Raw genomic sequence first — 19,336 nt, forward strand, 5'->3', positions numbered from 1 at the left:
CCACCGTCTTCTGGAGCTCATCACTGACCTGCTGCAGAAAAACCGCAGGGTATCTTCGGCGTCCCCCTCAATGTCAGCATCAAATATGCCAACGTCGCTATTTCCCTGACGAATGACAATGGCGAAAGCTTTATCTACGGCTATGTGCCCATTGTAGTCGCGAAGTGCGGGGTCTTCCTCAAGGAAAAAGGTACATACTCCGGATGAGAACTTGTCGGTCAGTTGGCTGATCTGTGGGTTAGCGACGGATGTCGAAGGCATATTTCGACTCAACGGATCCGCCAAGCGCATCAAGGATCTGCAGGAAATCTTCGACTCTCCCGAGCGATATGGAAAGGGCTTGGATTGGACGGGCTATACCGTACACGATGCTGCTAACGTCCTCCGTCGGTATCTGAACCAACTCCCCGAGCCGATCGTTCCATTGGAATTCTACGAGCGCTTCCGTGAACCCCTACGCATTTATCAGAAACAGGTCCAGGGTGGTGAGCCTACAAGCGAAGGCGAGAAGTTCGACCATGCGAAGGCGGTCGCCGCGTACCAGCAGCTGATCAGAGAGCTGCCCCCATTGAACAAGCAACTGCTCCTCTACATTCTCGATCTGTTGGCGGTCTTCGCTTCCAAGTCTGACCAGAATCGGATGACATCGGCCAACCTCTCTGCGATCTTTCAGCCCGGCCTGCTCTCTCACCCGCAGCATGATATGTCGCCGGAAGAATACAAGCTGAGCCAGGATGTGTTGATATTTTTGATCGAGAACCAGGATCACTTCCTGTTCGGCATGAACGGGACCGCTGCAGACGAGGCGACGGTGAAGGAAGTGGAAGGGGGTATGCTGCGCCCCACCTCCCATTCCACAGTGCGGCGCTCCGTCTCGAGTGCTAGTGGTGGTGCAGAGAGTTTCCGGAAATTTGGCAGTCTTCGCCGAAATGTTTCGGTGTCTTCCAAGAACTCTCGCAATTCGAACAATGCCAGCCCCGCAACCCCCACGTCCATGAGCGGCGCGGGAGTTCACCGAAGCAACACTCTACCCACCAAAATGTCGCCGGCCATTGCGCAAGCCAGATACGGCCGAGTGACTGAAGCTACTGGTGGGAATACTCCAGGACGGACTTCGACCCAGCGCTCGCGGTCGCCGAGCCGGGCACCGCCTGGCCCTGAGCAGAACCCCCAACCCGCGAAACCTCAGCCCGCACCACAAGGCGCGGGAACTGCCACCACAGGTCTCGTGTATGTTCATACATCTACCCACGGTCCGATTCCGGTTTCCCAGGCCACTGCCACCCACTCGCCTATTGCAGAAAAGCCTTCTCAGGATACGTTGACGGTGCCCTCTTCGCCTCCGCGGGCCGCAGTGACCCCGACAAAGGAGCGGAAGTTATCCAGTTTCTTCAGCAAGTCGCCGCCTTCGGGTAGCGAGAAGGAGCCACGGCAGCCCAACCGGCTCAAGAAGAAACGAATCCCAGGAAGCGCTAGTGCCAGTGCACAGAGTTCATCCCAGTCCCTACAAGCTGCCACGTCTGACTCGGGAATTAGCATTCCACCGCCCAGGGCGTCTGATCCTACCGATGCTGGGGGAGACACCCCGAAACCTCTGAGCGCCCCTAATCCAGAAGATAATGCCCCGCAAGATGTGAAACCGGAGAAGTCAGCGGCTCCGAACGAGGCTGGACACCCATCCGATACTACTTTGAGGCCATATGGGTCACGCACTCCGTCGATGAACTCGCGGTCATCATTCACCGATCTTTCGGATGCTGATCCCACTGACGAGACCTCTCGCGCAGACCGCAAAGAGCATCGGCGGAGCTGGAGGTTTCCTCGATCGTCAAAACGGAGTAATGAGCAAATCGGACTCGGACTAGGATCCCCGCCGCTCTTGGCTTCGAACCCGGGCGCGGATCGCAGTACAAGCTCGTTTGGCAGCTGGCATCACTCGAGCAAAAGCTCGCCGTCCGATCTCCAGCAGTTCGCCAGCGAACACTCATTTCAGCCGCTCAGCCTGGATGCTGAAGTGAACAACAATGGTAAGGACTCGTCCGAGCCGGAGAAGCGCAGCCTGTTCGGAAAATTTAAGGCCAAGGTTGCGCAGGTTCGGGACGGAGTCATGGACACCGAAAGGGATCGGACAAGGAGTCCTCCCGTACATTCAGACGCAGAGAAATCTGCCTCCAGTCAGACACTCTCCCCCGCCCCGAAGGAGAGCAATCACACGCGACCTGCACCGCCGGCGCCAATTGATGTGACAAGAGAGCTCAAGGACATCCAGAGCACGCCAGTGTCCCCTCTTCCTGGGTCAGGTTTGCCGCCGGCAATCCCGGAAGAACCACGCACCCCGGACAGTCCGGCTGTACCCGTCGAGCTGGAGGTGAAGAAGGACAACGGGGTGGAGGAGACGGGGTCTGCGGCGACTCTTCCAACATTTGAATCCCACAAGGGAGACATTGAGACCTCTCAGTTCCTTGGGAACTAGTGTACCATTTTTTTTTAACAAACTTGACTTTAATTGGGTTCGAATCTTCACGCCGAGCCTGTGCCTGGTCATGTTTGGTATGTCTTGACCATGTGATTGCTACTGGAGCAGGGATATGACGGAGAACTTTGGGTGATGATTGATGGGTTGTTTCGTATTTCTTTTGTTTTTCATACCCCGTATTTCTTGGTGATGCTTGATGGGCCATGATTCATGTATGTATGTTGCTTCTTTGGCTTGGTGCCATGTTGAATAGGACGGTTAGCGTGAGCTCTGGATGGGATATATAGAGCTTGGATTTGAAGGGCAAGTAAAGAATAGATGCTTAGTATCTAGACTTGAATGTCATTATTACTTATTATCCAACATGGTCAATAAAACAACACGATAAAAACTTGTAGTAATTGAGTGGAATAAGAAAACCATCCGAAAACAGACACCTCAGGCACCCTTCACCTCGGCACCCACTAAAGACGCCTAAGGCACCAAAGAACAACCCTCGATCCGCATCTCCGAACCCATCCATCCTCCACCATTACATACTTCTCCTCAAGCCACCCACAACAACAAACCCACGAGGCAATTGGGCGCAAGCCCAACCAAAAAATAAAAGAATCACACCAAAAATGTCCTCGACACCCCCCTCCCCCTCCCTAGCCCAGGGTCCAGCACCCCCCAAATCCGCTCCCCCAATCCACGTCCTACCAAACAACATCTCAAAAACCTACGCCCTCATCCACCCAGTCCTCCTGCTCGCCCTGGTCGCCCTCCGCTTCGATGCTCTCGTCACCGACCCCGTCGCTGAGCTGCTCAGCAACCTCCCCTTCCTGGCCCTGCTGCAGGTAACCTTCGTCATGACCTGTCTTCCACCCGCGGGGTCCGCAAAGGACGACGACGACAACAACAAATCCACCAGCGCCAATTCCACCTCGAACTCAACTTCCAACGCAGGCTCAGGCGTAATCCTTAAACCAGGCAAAATCGGTCTCCGGCGCAAGAACACTCCAAAGTCGGACTCGGGGAATCTTTCTGCTAAACTTCTTGTACGCATTTAATGCCGCTTCCCCCCCCCCCCCCCCCCCAAAATACTTACCCTCGTCCCCTATCCTGTTCATAGAACACCATCCTCCTTCTCCATATCCATATATATATGTATACAAAAATATATTCTACACAGAACACCAAACAAAGCCCAACCAACACAAAGCACACACCATGAAAAAAACTAACAAAATAAATAGCCAGCAATCCTCTCCCTAACCCTAACAACCCTCCTCGCAACCCCCGTGCTCACAATCCTCCTTATCCTCTTCGGCGCCCCGCTAACAACTCACCACGCCGAGACACTTCTCTGCGCTGCGCACATGGCCGTATTGACATCCACGGCGCTCATCTACGTTCACGGCGTGGACGGTTCCATCTGGAAAGAGGTCTGGGGTGCCAAGAGACCCGCCGATGCGGTTTGGGGTGCTGCGCTGGGAACGTGTGTTGGGGCTTGGTTTGGTGCTGTGCCTATTCCTTTGGATTGGTATGTTCTCCTCCTTTCCCCTTTTTTTTTTTTTTTTGGGTGTTGGTGTTGGCCTTGGGGTGAATGTGCTAATTTGTTACGTTTGTAGGGATCGGCCGTGGCAGGCGTTTCCGATTACGATTCTTATTGGGGCTTATATTGGGTATAGTGTTGGGTTTGGATTGGGGAGGACTGTTTTGTTTGGGAAGAGGTTGAAGATTGAGGAGGAGGGTGATGTTGTGGATTCGAAGAAGGTAGATTGATTTTTTTTTTTTTTTTTAATATTCTTATATCTTATTGGACTGGGATTGATGGGTATGGGTGGTTTAAACTGGGTTTAGATATTCATTCGGTTGGTGGGGAAGTATGTAGTTTGTATTTTAGATTTATAATTATTTCTTAGACAGTATTAATATTGTATCAGTATTTATTACTTTGGTTTTCTTGGGTAGAGAGAAGTGAATTTATTTTATAATTGCATGTTGTATTGCATGAGGTTGGATGATGCTTCAACTAGTTTGGAATTTATATATATTCAAATCTATGAGCAACCGGTGCTATCTAATATCCAAGGATGATAACATTGCTGAGAACAGTCTAGCAGAATGACCAATCATTACATAGTCGTGAGCTGGGAACATGATACGCAGAAGCGTAGTGGAGGGAATGGCCAATAGCCAAGTGCAAGGATTAAATCGCAAGGAAGACAGCTTCCATGCCGGTAAGAAACCCTGTCATAATGCAGTGGTTATAATAAAAACCGAGGTTAAGCGCTGGTCACGAGCCCGCGGCTCGGTCAGATCATATTGCCAATTTCCACTCCCCGGTTTGGCGGCCATCTCGGCCGAAATACATCTTCCTTTGGCGTGTCGGATCGATCGTAATCCGAATCACTCTCGTACGGTGAACCGAGTTTCACTTCCGTACGGACAGAGGTAGTCTGTGGATCCCCCATCGTATTGGAGTCTGGACGCATGAACTCCTGCGAGTCTGCGCTCGGGATTGGGTACATTGTTTTGAGACCCATGGAATTCCTGGCCAGCTGTTGCAGCTGCTGGATATCCGAACGGAGGCCGGAGACCTCGTGTTCGAGGCTGCGGCGGGCATTTTGTTCTCGCCGCAGGAGCATGACCAAAGCGCTGTACTGTTCTACGGAGATGCCGGCGTTATGGTCACTGAGTGAGCTTAAAGAGGGGCTTTGTAAGGTTTTGGAACGATGAAGGTGCTGTGTGCCGGGACGGATGGTAGCGGTGCTCAACGGCCGATCTCCCGCCGATCCTACGCTGGACGTAGCTTCACCCCCGGATGGTGGGGACTGAGTCGTAGACTTTTTGCGCTTGTGCTCAGTCGAATTCTGTGATTGTTTCCTCCCTGACGTCGTGGGAGAAGGTTCACTGCGTTCGGTCTGCATGCGGGCGATAGCAAATTCGAGGTCAATCAGTTTCACCTCCAAGGTAGTCAATCGCTGCTCCAATGAGATACTCTCATCGTGCTGCATGGCGCTGACCAATGTGCCCACATTTGGCGGTATGCTCTCTTCGTCCACAGGGTTTTCTAAGGGGTCCACTCCATCCACTGACGGCTCAACAGCCGTCTGAGGGGCACTGACTGCAGTGCCCCGTGTCGCGGGTCGGAGGGACACCAAATCCGTGTCGGAAGCTGCACCACAAGCGGTTGACGTGACGTAAGACTCGATACTACGTCGCCGCCATTGAATAGGAGACATCCGGTGGTTTTTGGCCAAACCCCGCAGAGCGGTTGCGCTCCGTGAGCGTCGTTTGCTGCGTAGAAGCTCGCGCCGTCGCTCATCATGATCACCAAGGCGGGGGCTTTTACTTCGACTGTCCGCGGGGTCCGAATGTATTAAGGCATCGAGGGCATCGCGAGACTCGTCGTCGTCCGAAAAGATCAAGCTCGGCAACGTGGCTCGGCGGGTTCGGGTTGGCCTCATTTCGAGTTTGAGCAATGTATCTTCAAAAGCTTTCGGATCCTTCAGGTCGTCCCGGGTCGGGTTGCTGTATTTCGATTTCAATGAATTCGAGAGCGCGGCGTAATTCGTTGTATCCTTATCTGGCCGTGCTTCGCCAGGATGGTTGAGTCGAAAGTCCGGAACAGCCTCCTCACAGCCGTCTGCCTGGCCCCGTGCTTTGCGGGTGAATATTCTTCTCATGACGGTTTTCAAGGTGCTTCCGGTCCGGCGATGGGCGTTGGGTCCCCGGTTCATGCTCGACATGTCTGGGGCGAAACCGAGGGCAGCCGCAGCTTTTTGGTTCCCACGAAAGCTTCCTACCACGATGGACGGATCGGAGCCGCGGTACGATCGAGAGTTGACAATCAACTGTTTGGACGTGATGGGTGGCAGGGCTGTATCGTAACAAATGTCGGACCCGGAGTCCGATGATAGATCACGAGGCGCTAGACAACTTCGCAGGGAGTCACTTCCAATACTGAGACTTGGGCGGGACATGCTGAAGGAATCTCGATGACGCTGTATCCGGGAGAGACGATCGAAAAAATACAAGGAGATGATGGGTTCATAGAATGAGTGGATGCAGCGGTGTACCACTAGGTAAGCAGTAGATTATCGGAAAGAGGTAGCGACAGTCAAAATAGAAAAGAAAGGCTTCAAATGCAAGGTCGACGTATGGGTATCTCAAAATTTCGACGATATCAGGTACGGCTATAGACACGGGGAGTCAGCGTAATTGAGTGCAAGCAAACTACGAAAGCGCTAACCTTGACAGGAGATAAAATCATCATCTATAGGCTGCCGAACCTGACCAAAGGATCCCGAGAACGTCAGCCGTGATCCACCGGTAGAACCGACTATATATAAACTTACCAACAAAGAGAGACCAGAAAGGGAACAACAACTAGGTTGGTAGCACGGTGGTATGGCGTTCGCATCCAACAACCCGGCATTTCTCTCCAGAGGAAACCAACAACCAGAGCCGAAGTGAGCAGGGCGCAGAGTCAAGACTAAGTTCACCAAACGAGGGACCAGGGTCGTCTTAGGGGCAGAGGAAATAAACTTCACCACGCGGAGGATTTACCGCCACAATGGGGGATGAGACTGGGGAGGGGAGAATCACTGAAGCTTATCAAACAGGGGACGGTATGGAGGGAATGATAGTGGGCTCTGATGCATTGCGTTTGGCCAACAGAAGGGAGGGAATGAGGGGAGGGAGGAGTAGGAATGGAAAAGAGAGAGAGGGGGTGTGTGTGGAAGGAGAAGAAGAAAAGGAAAATTAGAGTAATGGAAGAATAATAATAATAATAATAATAATAATAATAAATAATAATAGTATGATGGTAGGAGTAGGTTAGTAGTTTGTATAGTTGCCTTAAAGAGGTTCAAACTCAACACGGTCCGGCTAAGAGGTAAGACTAATGAATTCCTGCAGACTCGAAGAAGGAATCGACGGGAATGAAGGAGAGGGGGAAAATAGAAGGGAAAAAAAATAATAATAAAGAAAGAAAATAAAAAAGAAAAGTGACCGGATTAGGTCTAGGAGAATAAAAGCATAGAGGAACCTAAGATTGACCAGAACGAAGAAAGGAAAAGAGAGAGAGAAAGAGAGAGCATAATTGATCCCAATTGCTCCGAGACGGACGGCATTACAGTGGAGAGTCCACTTGGTGTGCCGTCGACAAAAAGAGCCCGTGCACGGACTCGCTCTTGTTTCAGGAGTTCCAGAATTTTCAGGGGTAAAATTTTAGATTAAAAAAAGAAAAAATTAGAAAAATAGAAAAATTTAAAAATTTAAAAAAAAAAATTATTTAATTTAACAGAATTTCAAATTATTCAGACGGAGTAAATGCTTGCCGGATGTCCGTATGTGTGATGCAATCAATCTATCTTGTTGTCTCTCGAGTTAATCTTGTCAAATCTTGTCTATCTCGTATATCTTGGATGTTTACATCTGTAGATGACCATATATTGATTCGTATTTATAGTTTTTTTTTTTTATAGAATGTATGAATGGTTGATCTCTCAATACCCATGGATCGGCTTCTCCAGAGTGACAGATCATTTTTTTTTTCCCACTTGCTGCCTTGCTGCACCGAAACTTCCATAAATTGAATACATTCATTCTTCGCGTCCAATTGACTTTCCTTGTCGCGTTGATCATGCGCTATTCAAGACTTATTATTGACGGCATACATGAAGTAACATTCCACATGGCGCCACATGGGTAAAAACACGAGCCTGAGGCATAGGGTCATGTGCAGCACATCACCACAAACCTTGACATTCAGATGATTTTCATAGTCCGATCGATAGTACTCTCCGTACTCTCTACATACCCATCATATTTTCCCCATACAGAATACACATTCAACCACCATTCTCTGAGAAATCCAGTCTTCGATTCTCTTCTCCCATTTTCGATTTATTTATTCTTCGCAAACCCAGTCCCTTCTCCCCCTCGAATCCTCGGCCCTCCAAACGAAGGATCCTCGAATACAGTTTGGCCCCATTCCAACACTCTCCCAGTCCTAAACTTAGGTGCGGTTGCCGAGCATCAACCATGGAACGCTTGTCAGGAACTCTCCTCCAGTGCACATCATTCGCTATCGACCAACAAGCAAAGCAACCAACTTTTTGCTATCGTCTCCACCCATTCAAAGCCTCCCAGCACGGACACGATTCCACGGTACACCAGTAAATAGTTCGGTTAGTCTAGCTTTATACGGCCAATGCAATGATGTATCGATTCCTCTCTCGGAAGGACCCCCCAGCACGATATCAAACCATTTTGCCGTGATAAGATGACCAAGTCTTTCGGAGGTGGGAAGAGTTTGCCTCACCGCTATTCCAACTGGTTTTCTACTTTTTCTTCCCGACACGGTCGCCAACGGACACAGCGCATACTCCCCGAAGCAAGGATGAAACTCGTCCAAGGAACGATGTCCGTGACGAACCTCTGGGTCTGCAATCTATCTGCTCCGGTTTAATCTATACGCAACGACGGGTATCGCTTCTCGGTCAGGGCATCCGAACACTCCCCACTAACGATCTCATACCGACCTTTTGTGGCATAGAGGGGACAATTGTGCACAAGATCCTCCACTCTTAACGGTTGGAAAAAAACGGGAGGCCTAAAACAGGCTCCTTCCCCTCATAGTGAGTCTGAAACGCGAAATGGACCAATTGGAGAGGGATCACAGTCGTGCCATCCAGACCAGTCAACAAAGTGGAGAGAGAGCCGAGTTCAGCCTGCATATGATGTCAATTGCACGATTCTGTTCTCAATGATACTACTCACATTTTCCCCCAAGAAAAGTAAGTCGTCAAGATTACAGATCATTTTGTTCTTGAAATAGCACACACATTCAGAGATCAAGAATCGCCGCCTTGTATCACTTTGCTTCACCTCTCATGTTTACTTTTTCTGTCCAACATTCCCAGACGTTAGCGTTTCACCAGAGAGCAACATCCGGCAACAGCAAGAATTATGAAAATAGAGAAAATACTTCGCAGACGTCAGAATACCCGAAACGGGCCTTGCAGTGACAGTCTTATGCAATGATGCGCTGGACATGCATGGTAAGAGTGGAACCCGCCAAAAGCTGAGACGCACCAAGTGGCCCCCCTTACAGGTGTTCTCCACAGTCCATCCAGGCCAGGACACGATTTCTGAGGCCTCGTCCGGGACGTCGCTCGTCTCGTTCGCTCGTCGAGAATGCGATCGGGTAGACCTGCATAACCCTGGGAAAATCGATGGGATCTGATTGGACGCCCTGTCCGATCTGAGAATTTTGGAAAATGTCGTATTACCCTGTCGTTGTACAGGACCAAGCATGCATATATACTCCGCTGACACTTACGTTGACACTGCGGAATATCTATCATGTACAACACAACTCCGAACCTCGACCTCAATTCAACATCCACCACACCCACACCCCATACTCCATACCCCCAGCTACAACAGCTCAGAAAGAATGATCATACCCTAAACCAGCTACATCCCCGAACCCAAGCAACCCCAGACACCACCAGTAACCCACCTGAAACGCCCACCAACCTTCTATTTATATGCTCCCCAGCTACGTCCAAACAAACACTAGAAACCCCCCCCAAAAATCCTCAAAATCACACCATCAAAACCCACCAACCCCACAAAATAATATATAAACACCTATCTCGGCAATAACCATAAACCAAAAAGTAGCACCATGTTTAGCGGCACGATAACCACCCGAAACGAGCAAATCAGAACCCCCCAAGGCGATAACGCCCGTGCCCACGAAGATAATCGGAGAGACGGACTGTACCAGAGTCCCGACGCTTAGCGGCAAATGTCAGCGCTGATCGCGAACGGGCCCTAGACCAGTCTAGTAGTGAGCGACGTCTCCGTTGAAAAACTAAGAGGGGCGGCGGGACGGGTTTGCACGGTATTTGGAATTGTTGCATTTGTGTTTTTTCTCTACCCCTGATGATCTTTCCAGTATAGTATTCACTGAGTAAAGAAAGTATTATGGTGTAGAGAAAGAGATGATACAGCCGGGTTTGTAGGTCGTGGTTTATGCTGACGGCTTCTAGTGGTGTTCTGGATATGCACACTGCATAAAGGATTTGGGGGCCCTCGTGCTAGTAGAGGTAAAGCCAAGACGACTAGGGATTTAGGCTCCATGCGAGATCGCAGTCAGCGTTGACGTGGCAGGTCTAGAAGCCTTCCCCTCACTAGGATGGGGGTTTTGGTATGCAGGTTTGGGATGCGGGGGTATTCGGTGTTGTTGTTGGTGTGTTGGTGTAGTTTTTTTTTGTTCTGGAATTGTATTATTTGAGAGGTTGTATTGACTGTCCTCGATTGGTAATTCGTGTCTCAATTATATATATCAGATTCTATCCATGATCTAAGTGGATATCTATATATCGTTTTGAGGTTCTACGGTTCCACACATGCGGTATCGTTACGCTATAGTATATCTTTCTCTGATCACATCGGATAGGAGCGTTTCTCGGAAGCACTATTGACATGTGAGGCGGATCTGAGATATTCATGTGAGATACCTCGATCCGTCCATAATTTGCCCGTGGTTCTACATTCGGATATGCATCGATGAACGTTCAAAAACGTCCCTCCGGAACGAGATCATGCAGAGAATGTTGGCGAACCGGACGTCTTTCATTTGACGTAACCAGACACGGGAAAGTCTACTAGTACTCGGCTCAGTCCTTCTCTTGAATTGCTGCAGAAACACACGCAGGCGCGACCTGCGGGGTTACTTTCCTTATTGTCATCGACAAAGGGGTTGATGTAACGTAGGGTGGGGGCGCCACAATGGCGGTGATGCTGCTCGCAATTTCCGCTTCTCTAAGGTTGTGGCGTAGACCCGATTGAGTGGGAACATGCTCCAGGGGTTTGTGTAGATCGTGTCGGACTATGTTGGGTGACCCTACTGGCACTCCCCCTTCACGGTTGAGGAATATCGTGCGTCGCCTGGAGTAAAGATGAAGCTGAGGTATGGAGACGATTGTTCCTTCAGAGCAATTCCCCAGCATCTGGGTAGCGCAAGTCGGCGTTCTCTTCCAAGAATGCCATCCACCGCTTGAGGAACCCGCTTCCTCTGTTAAAGTAGGCTATGTTAGCAAAATTCCATGCCAAAAAATATTGTTAGGGGAACTCGTAGAGGCCCGAGGGGGTATTGTAGTCAAGGCGAAGGACTCACTTGCTGATGGTCTCTGAATCACCACAGACGCAAAGATGCCGTTTGGGGCGTGTCATAGCAACTAGTAAATTAAATCAGTTTATGTGTTCAGCCGTAATAGAGGCATACATACCGTTCAGACGTCGCTTCTCTCCCAAGAAACCAACCTCATTCTCACTGTTACTTCGCACCAGGCTGACAACAACAGCCTCTTTCTCGCGACCCTGGAATCCATCCACACTGCCTAACTCGATACCCGGATACTTCTCCCGCAGCATCTGGGACAAGATAGCTAGCTGACCGTTATAAGGGGTGATGACAGCGATATCCTCCGGTTTCAGCCCCGACTGCACCAGGTTGTCTACGTGCTTCGCAACAACCATTGCCTCCATTTCGTTGCTCTTACTCTCACCAAGAAGGGCCTCCTTTTGCCCTACTTCCTTATCATCAGTCTTTTCAGGGAAATCGCCTCCTTGAGTGTCCCAGAATACCAACGGCTCTTTTGTATCGTCGGTCTCCTCTACCTCGTATGGTAGGTCCTTCAGAAGACGTGCTTTTACCGCTTCGCCAGCCATCAGTTTAGACTCGTACAGCTCGTCTGACGGAAACCGCATGATTGTCTCGTGCATTCGATACTGAGTAGTTAGCATTCTTTTGATGCCTTCACCATGGAGTGAAAGCAGTCGATCGAACATGGTCGTCTCGAGAGACATTTTCCCAAGAACTTCCTTGTCACCATCGTTGACGGTGTCCGCCTGCCCTGCCTTTGTATCTTTAGTCTTCTGAACGGTGGACTTCACAGTTGGAGGCAATTGTAAATGATCACCCGCCAGAACAACTTTAGGTGCAGAGAGCAGTGAAATCCAGCATTGCGCCTCCAAGGCTTGACTAGCCTCGTCGATAATCACAACGTCGAACTTCTGGTTCTTCAATTGATGCCCACCTGCCCCATGCAGAGTCGCAAGAACCACGCTGCTCTCTCTAACCAGATTATCGACGCATTTAGACTCTCGATCCCTGAACTCCCGACGCAACTCTTTCAAATCCTGGTAAATCGCCCGCTTCTCCCTTCCAAACCTAGTCTTCCGAATACTAGCTACCTTCTGATCAATCTCCTTCCTAACATCCCTCACAATTGAAGCGGCATCCGACGTCTGCGTCAGAACCTCCAACGAATGCTCAAGGACAGACGGCAACAAACGCGCCGGATGACCAATACGCACAACAGACACTTTTTTCGGCGCAAGTCTCTCAACAATATTATCCACCGAGATATTCGAAGGCCCGCAAACAAGCACCTTTAATTTCCGCTGCACCATCTGCAAGATAAGCTCAATCAAGGTATGAGTCTTACCGGTACCTGGCGGCCCATGAATAAGCGCAATATCCCGCGAAGCCAAAGCAAACCGAATAGCTTCCTTCTGCGAGTCATTCAACGTCGGGTCGTTGAATTCAACATCGCCCACAGCCTCATAATCCGGCGGCAGAGGCGTCGTATGTCCAAACGCAACCCGCATAAAATGTGTATGATCGGGCTCGGTCATCTTCCCCATTTTCTCCATCGTCTGCTTCATCCGTCGATACGTCACATCGTTCGCGAGCTTTATCAACCATAGCTTCTTCCCCCAGAGCTCCTCGATCGCCTCGTCGTCTTCCTTGGATCGTCCCCCGCCGCCCTGTTGACCGAACGCAACCCAGACACTCCGCTCCCCGACCCGTGTAACAACTCCCTCAGGGCCCTTGGGTGGTCCTGTACCCGCTGGCTTTCCATCTTTGCTCACTTTGTCCTTTCCCACTTTCTTCGTGGAGCTCCCAATCTCATTCACCCGGACCACGTCACCCACGCGAATCCCATGCGCACCTAAACGAGGTTCTCCATCCTTCCCATCGCTATCTGTATTCTTCGTAGAAACAGCCGCATCTGCGCCGAATTCGCCCACGACGCGGCCCCCGAGGCCCGTCCGGCATTGCGAGAGGACGATCCCCGTCAGCGCATAGCCTGTTGCTTGGAGGGTTCGTCTGGTAGAAGGTGAGACCGATGCGGCGGTGCTGGCGAGCGTGGAGGAGGAGACTTCGGCTTCGTGTTCTTGGAGAAGAAGCTGTTGCTGGGTTTGGGCGAAGAGGGGTATGGGAATTGGTGTGGGAGCCATGAGGTTTAGGTTTGGTCGATATTTATATAAACATTAGTTTCGTTGGAAAACTATGTATATTCCGACTCTGGAGTCAAGCTTGTCTGGTTGGATGCCGTTCTGTACAATGTTGTGTAGAGCTTTAGGATGTTGGTTTGTTATGTTCGGAATTAAGAGCGAGCTGGTGGGGTTTTATGTCCGCGGGGATGATTTCATAATTTGATCTGCTTAGTCATGTGTTTACAACATTGTAGGTAAATTTGATCAATGATTCTTGTTCGACTGGAATTAATTGGAAATATCCATTCCTTTCCGTACGGTTGATGAGATCAAAATGAACATGGCCATATACATGGGCTCAGTATACCTATCCATAATGCCCCAAACTATGATAAATACTGGATCTAACAGCCTATATGGGAAGGATTTATACCAATGTGGAACGAAAACAAAACTCATTAACTAGCTTTGAAAAATACAATTGCGAACGAAAGGGAGGCAACAAATGGATAGAGTGTTCGAGAAGAAAAGAGATATTCACAAGCATATCCTCCATACTTTCTTAGACGGCCGCGTCCCCGTAGATTGGGGTATGGAATTGGATCTTCTCGAGGCGACTTGTTGGTGAATATCTACCAACCGATTTCTGAGCTTGGATGATCTGTGTGCAAGGATCTTTGCGTCTCGAGCTCGAGCGCGCGAGGGGAATACTATGAAATGTTTTGTTCGTCTCATCATCAGGCATTAAAAAACGAAACCCAAAGAATAGGCGAAAGATACGGGACAATCCAGTGGTAATTAATATCAGCCAGAGTCTGTTTGGTCCCAAAATGGGGTTTTATGTGTTCAGATGTTTTTGGCCAATAAATGGCATGTGGCTGGGTTTGGATCTTCCATGACATGCAAAACCCAGCACAGCCCGTTCCACGTCCTTTTCATATGAACGCTCATCCGCCAAATATACACGAAAGTCCCGGAGGCCGCGTAGGTCTACAAATGCCTTAAGAAGTTTGCGCAGGTATTTGTTCCTACTCTGAATTGCTCCATTGCCATAGTTCTTCGTGCCAAGGTCGATTATTGTGAGGGACAGGTGAGGAATATCAAAGTGTTCGCGGATGAAGCGGCGCAACACCGACCAAGACAGCAGTGCTGCATCCTCCACTCTGTGAGCAGTTCTGGCAGGGCTTCGAAAGGTCAACGGAAACTTGAAAGTCAGGTGCCTGATCTGCATGGAGGAAGACGTAGGGATATAATGCAGGAGTCTCATTATGAGCTCAGGGTCTTCATCCGTGAATGCAAAGTTGTTCTTCGAGAAAAAGACCCGACGGGCATCCTCATAGAATTCTCGGCTGACCAGAAAATAGGGCGTGGGTGAAGAGAAACAAGAACAGGTGGTGGAGAAGGCCGTTTGGCGAGCGTAACAGAAGCACATGGCTCGCAAAGGTGAGCAAGTCCCGCAACAAGTGAGGGGATAAATAGTCGGTCGTTGACGTCTGCGGTCTTGCAAAGTTACGAGGCCGTTTGGACACTCTGAAGCCATGATATAAGGATCAGGACGGTTGATTAGAAGTTGCTCGAGTATAAGAAGCTGAACCTCTTTTGGAAGTCGAAGGAATCTAAACGGAGGCCTATCTCCAAGGTTGTTGGTCAGCCGCCAGCAGGTTCGCTTGACCACAGCTCGAATGTCATTCTCCTGGTACTGATTGAGATGAATAGCACATTGGTCCAAAGAAGGGAAACGATCCATTGCGCACATCAATTTGTGCGCAACCTCTAGATCCTTAACCCTGCACTTCAGGCTGAAGTACGTGAGAGAAGGCATCTTCATCGCAGCCAAGTCACAGAAAGCGACCCACATCTTCATGATTGTCCGATGGATCCCTCCAGATAGCTTGAGAAAGCGCCTATCACTAGGACCCAGGTCAATATGAAGATATTTCAAGTGCTCCATACCCCAAAGTGTCGCTTCACGGAACTTGCAAAAGTCTGCCTTCTTGTAGAGAGTAGCGCTGAATCTGTTGAGGCCAAAAAATAAAGGACCAATTTCATCGCGGACGGCACGAGAGGTCTGGAACAATGCAGTGGGCAGCCGAGGATGAGTACAGCCCCTGTCAACAAAGGCAGTCCATGACCCCTTAGTCTCACGCATGGAGGTGCGACTACACAAGGGTTGAAGAGTGGGGTTCCTTCGGACACACTCGCTTGTGATATCAATCAGACAAGGGCGTAGCAGTCCAGCATACTCTAGAATCTTGATCTTGGCAGTTTCTGGTAGACTAAGAAACGATGTACCCGGCTGGAATGAGAGGCCCATCTCGACCTCCATGGCTGAAGGGCCACACAAAGAACATGGATCGGTTGACGGAGATTCCTCCCTGCTGAGGCTCTCCATAGAAGAACTTGGAGTGTTCAATTCATTGTACAATTGCCAAAAGGCCTGTTCATCGGGATCCAAGGTATCCATTTCGGGCCTGTTGTGATTGTTTTGACGGCACAACAGTCAGCAGGTTGCCAGGGTGTCATGAGGGCGAGCATTTAACAGTGAATAGGGATGGAGGGGTCTTACATGTAGTGAATGTGGTTGTCAAAAGAGAGTCACGTCGTAAGGAGCGCTTAATGGTTCATTAAGTTGATTATGAATTGCGATCAGATATTCAATAGGGGGGCAGGCAAGTTGGCTGGGGCATTAAAAAAGAAAAGAAAGTAGGAACGGCAGCGAGGTTGACTACACTGGAGGAGGGAGAGTAGTGGAAGAGATTAGACGAGAAATATTTGTCCATGTAACAAAAGTCAATAAGTTGGATGTCGGTAGTTCCCAACAGGGAAATCAAGTTGGAGCTAGAACCTCGTGCCTGGGGCACTCAATTCACTCCCCCTCAATTTTTACTTCCACTCCGCCTTCAACACTCTCCTCCTTAGTGTCGACCTTCCTGCTAGATACAAGGCCTTTGATCTCGCTTTTGCATAGTTTCGTCCCCGCGAGGTCACAATCCCCGCATTTCCTGCCTACTGGTAAGCAGACCGTTTGTCCCAGCCCGACAAGAAGCTTGTTGATCTCGTGCCATTTATCCTTTGGCAACCATGATTCCAGCGCCTTGCGAGTGTCCTCCGGTGTTTTTGTCTTGTTCCAGCCCCAGAGGTTCGTGATGCGATGAACGTGGACATCAACTCCAATACCTTCATGCTTTCCCCAAGCAGCGCTCATACAGAGATATGCCATCTTCGGACCTACTCCGGGAAGCTTCATTAACTCCTCAGCAGTCGATGGAATGTCGCCCTGGTACTGATCACGAAGAATGACAGCTGCGGCCTTGATATACTTGGTCTTGTTGTTATGGAAGCCCACCTTGCCGATCAATTCGTTCAGCTGCTCGGGGGTAACAGCCAGAATATTCTTGAGATTCAAAGTACTGTCTCTGAGGGGCTTTTCTAACTTGAATGTTTTTTCGTCTGGCTCTTCCTTGATCATACTGGTCTCTATCAGAGGAGCTTCGCCATTCCCAAGCTCAGTGTGTAACCGCTGCATCGCCACAGCCGTGACGGTATCCTTCGTTTGGGAAGACAGCATCAGCGCAATGAGAGTCTGAAATCGTCGGTCTCGCGGAGATGAAGCTCGCCAATACAACTCGGCACAACCCATGGTATCCACCGGAGCAGTCGGGTTAGCCTCGCGCATCTTTTTGACAGTGGCGTATATCGTGTCCCAATTGGAGGGTGGCTCTACTTTGAATGAACCATCCTCTTCTTTAATTTTTCGTGCAGGAACGCGGCGTGGCTTCTGTGCTACAGGCTCGGCCTTGACAGCTTTTTCAATCTTCTTCTCAGGAACCCTTGTTGAAGCTCGAGAGTTGATTTTCCGCGGTGGCGCAGTGTCTATATTGCTTTTCTGCCGTTTCGCCGGGGGCTCCATTATATCTTCAATGTCCACCGTGTTGAGAGACGAGAGAGATGATGTTTCATCATCACTCGCAGGCAACTTCGGTTCAACATGGCCATTAGAACTTCCGTTATATGTAAAGCTGCGCAGCGCATTTAGATTGGAAGAACTACGCGTTTGCCGGCGCGCAGGAGGCGATAGCGCCTGCAGGACTTTCTCAGTCTGCTTCGATGCTCGAGATGTTCGCATGGTGCAATATACAGGAATCTTATATATATGTAGCTTTAAGTCTGTTGTGACATTCACATGGAATCAAGGGTCGACGGAGTTTTTAGGGGTCGGATAGGCTGGGTTGCCAAGCGCATCCACGCGGAGCGGACGATCGCAGAATCGCATGGGGAAGAAAGACCCACGGGACCGGTTGTTAAGCCTCGGCGCAACTCATGTCGCGGTGAGTAACCACTTAAGTTTGCCGTGCGATTTACTTCCCCTTGCTTTTAATCCTCTTAGTCCCTGCCGACAACAGCAACGCCAAACCATTTTCAATTAAATCTCACATTCTGATTACTCCGATAATAAACAAGCGTCTCAGCGCGACAGGTTCGCGATCCACATTCCAGGTCACACCCCTCATGGCGTCATCCTCCACCATCAAACGCCTCCTCAGCGAACTGAAAAACTACACAAACAACCCAAATGAAGTGCTCCTCCACCTCGGGCCCGTCGACAACGATGACCTCTTCCGCTGGGAGGCAGTTCTCAAGGGTGTAAAGGGAACACCATACGAAGGTAGCAATTACCAACCCATCTCGGCCGGCCCTCTCCGCATCACCACTCCAGTTTCAAATTAAAGAACCTTGACTAATGAATGATAATATAATCTAGGTGGCCTGTGGTCCCTCTCGATAGAGATCCCCCCAAACTACCCTAACGCCCCGCCCACAATCCGCTTCAACACCCGAATCTCCCACCCCAATATCTCTTTCACCACCGGCGAAATCTGCCTGACCCTTCTCACAACGGAGCACTGGACTCCCGCGTATACGCTCTCGTCGACCCTAACGGAGATCCACCAGCTCCTGACGAATCCAGAGCCCGACAGTCCGTTGAACGTGGATGTGGCGGTGTTATTAAGAGAAGGGGATATCCCGGCTTGGGAGAGTATCGTGCGGTATTGGACGGAAGAGGAGAGGTGGCAGGGTCATGAGTCTACTTCCTTTGCGCGGGCTTAGATTTTTTGCATGTTATTTGATTCTTAAGTGAGTGAGAGGAGACATATTGGTGGTAGATGGGTGGCACCGAGTTTTCCAAGTTATTTGTGTCTTTGTCCGTTTCGTTATGTCGGCATTACGATCAAGCTATACATATATATTCTACGCAGAAGAACCATGTCAATTACAAGCTCCAAGAAACACAACTCCAGTAAATCTACCAATATCTCAATTGCTCAATATCTGAATGCAGAACAAAGATCTAAATATGCACACGCTCGACAGAACCACATTTAAAGGAGCGACACCACAAACCCTAGACCCCTAACTTCAAAGGAGAGACACATGTCGGAAGAAGACGCCATTTATGCAAGGATCGTAAGCCGGCGTTAGAAAGGGTAAAATAACAACATAACAGTAGAATAGAATATTTTCGGAGGGAAAGGCAAAACGCCATTTATGCAGAAGAGAGAAAAAAAA

General features: G+C 49.7%; 7 protein-coding genes across 7 annotated transcripts; 3 read left to right on the forward strand and 4 right to left on the reverse strand.

The window, feature by feature from the left end:
- Window positions 1–39: 39 nt before the first annotated feature.
- On the forward strand, window positions 40–2,473 carry BDV27DRAFT_164312 (putative Rho GTPase activator (Sac7); the record flags this gene model as incomplete). Its single annotated transcript, XM_032073674.1, has 2 exons — window positions 40–190; window positions 243–2,473. Coding segments are annotated over 2 exons (2,382 nt in total), but the record flags the coding sequence as incomplete, so codon positions are not given.
- Window positions 2,474–3,015: 542 nt separating this feature from the next.
- Window positions 3,016–4,260, forward strand: BDV27DRAFT_138937 (PIG-F family protein). Its single transcript, XM_032069346.1, has 3 exons — window positions 3,016–3,516; window positions 3,715–4,001; window positions 4,090–4,260. Exons 1-3 carry the CDS (start codon window positions 3,100–3,102, stop codon window positions 4,241–4,243), a joined length of 858 nt encoding a protein of 285 aa, XP_031920735.1. The 5' UTR covers window positions 3,016–3,099; the 3' UTR covers window positions 4,244–4,260.
- Window positions 4,261–4,667: 407 nt separating this feature from the next.
- On the reverse strand, window positions 4,668–6,933 carry BDV27DRAFT_82092 (uncharacterized protein). Its single transcript, XM_032077693.1, has 2 exons — window positions 6,823–6,933; window positions 4,668–6,756 (listed from the first exon to the last, which is right to left on the reverse strand). Exon 2 carries the CDS (start codon window positions 6,445–6,447, stop codon window positions 4,777–4,779), a length of 1,671 nt encoding a protein of 556 aa, XP_031920736.1. The 5' UTR covers window positions 6,448–6,756; window positions 6,823–6,933; the 3' UTR covers window positions 4,668–4,776.
- Window positions 6,934–11,232: 4,299 nt separating this feature from the next.
- On the reverse strand, window positions 11,233–13,891 carry BDV27DRAFT_82122 (putative DNA helicase). The gene is made up of 3 exons (XM_032077694.1): window positions 11,773–13,891; window positions 11,661–11,721; window positions 11,233–11,558 (listed from the first exon to the last, which is right to left on the reverse strand). Exons 1-3 carry the CDS (start codon window positions 13,787–13,789, stop codon window positions 11,474–11,476), a joined length of 2,163 nt encoding a protein of 720 aa, XP_031920737.1. The 5' UTR covers window positions 13,790–13,891; the 3' UTR covers window positions 11,233–11,473.
- Window positions 13,892–14,252: 361 nt separating this feature from the next.
- BDV27DRAFT_138945 (uncharacterized protein) lies at window positions 14,253–16,224 on the reverse strand. The gene has a single exon (XM_032069347.1). The coding sequence runs from the start codon at window positions 16,158–16,160 to the stop codon at window positions 14,607–14,609; it is 1,554 nt and encodes a 517-aa protein (XP_031920738.1). The 5' UTR covers window positions 16,161–16,224; the 3' UTR covers window positions 14,253–14,606.
- A 130-nt stretch (window positions 16,225–16,354) lies between these two features.
- On the reverse strand, window positions 16,355–18,006 carry BDV27DRAFT_138946 (endonuclease III domain-containing protein). The gene has a single exon (XM_032069348.1). It carries the CDS (start codon window positions 17,892–17,894, stop codon window positions 16,635–16,637), a length of 1,260 nt encoding a protein of 419 aa, XP_031920739.1. The 5' UTR covers window positions 17,895–18,006; the 3' UTR covers window positions 16,355–16,634.
- Window positions 18,007–18,099: 93 nt separating this feature from the next.
- pex4 (putative ubiquitin conjugating enzyme (UbcJ)) lies at window positions 18,100–19,032 on the forward strand. Its single transcript, XM_032077695.1, has 2 exons — window positions 18,100–18,434; window positions 18,531–19,032. The coding sequence occupies exons 1-2, from the start codon at window positions 18,278–18,280 to the stop codon at window positions 18,875–18,877; spliced, it is 504 nt and encodes a 167-aa protein (XP_031920740.1). The 5' UTR covers window positions 18,100–18,277; the 3' UTR covers window positions 18,878–19,032.
- Window positions 19,033–19,336: the final 304 nt, after the last annotated feature.

The sequence above is a fragment of the Aspergillus caelatus genome, assembly GCF_009193585.1.
Source record: "Aspergillus caelatus strain CBS 763.97 unplaced genomic scaffold BDV27scaffold_419, whole genome shotgun sequence".
In the NCBI taxonomy this organism is placed as follows: domain Eukaryota; kingdom Fungi; phylum Ascomycota; class Eurotiomycetes; order Eurotiales; family Aspergillaceae; genus Aspergillus; species Aspergillus caelatus.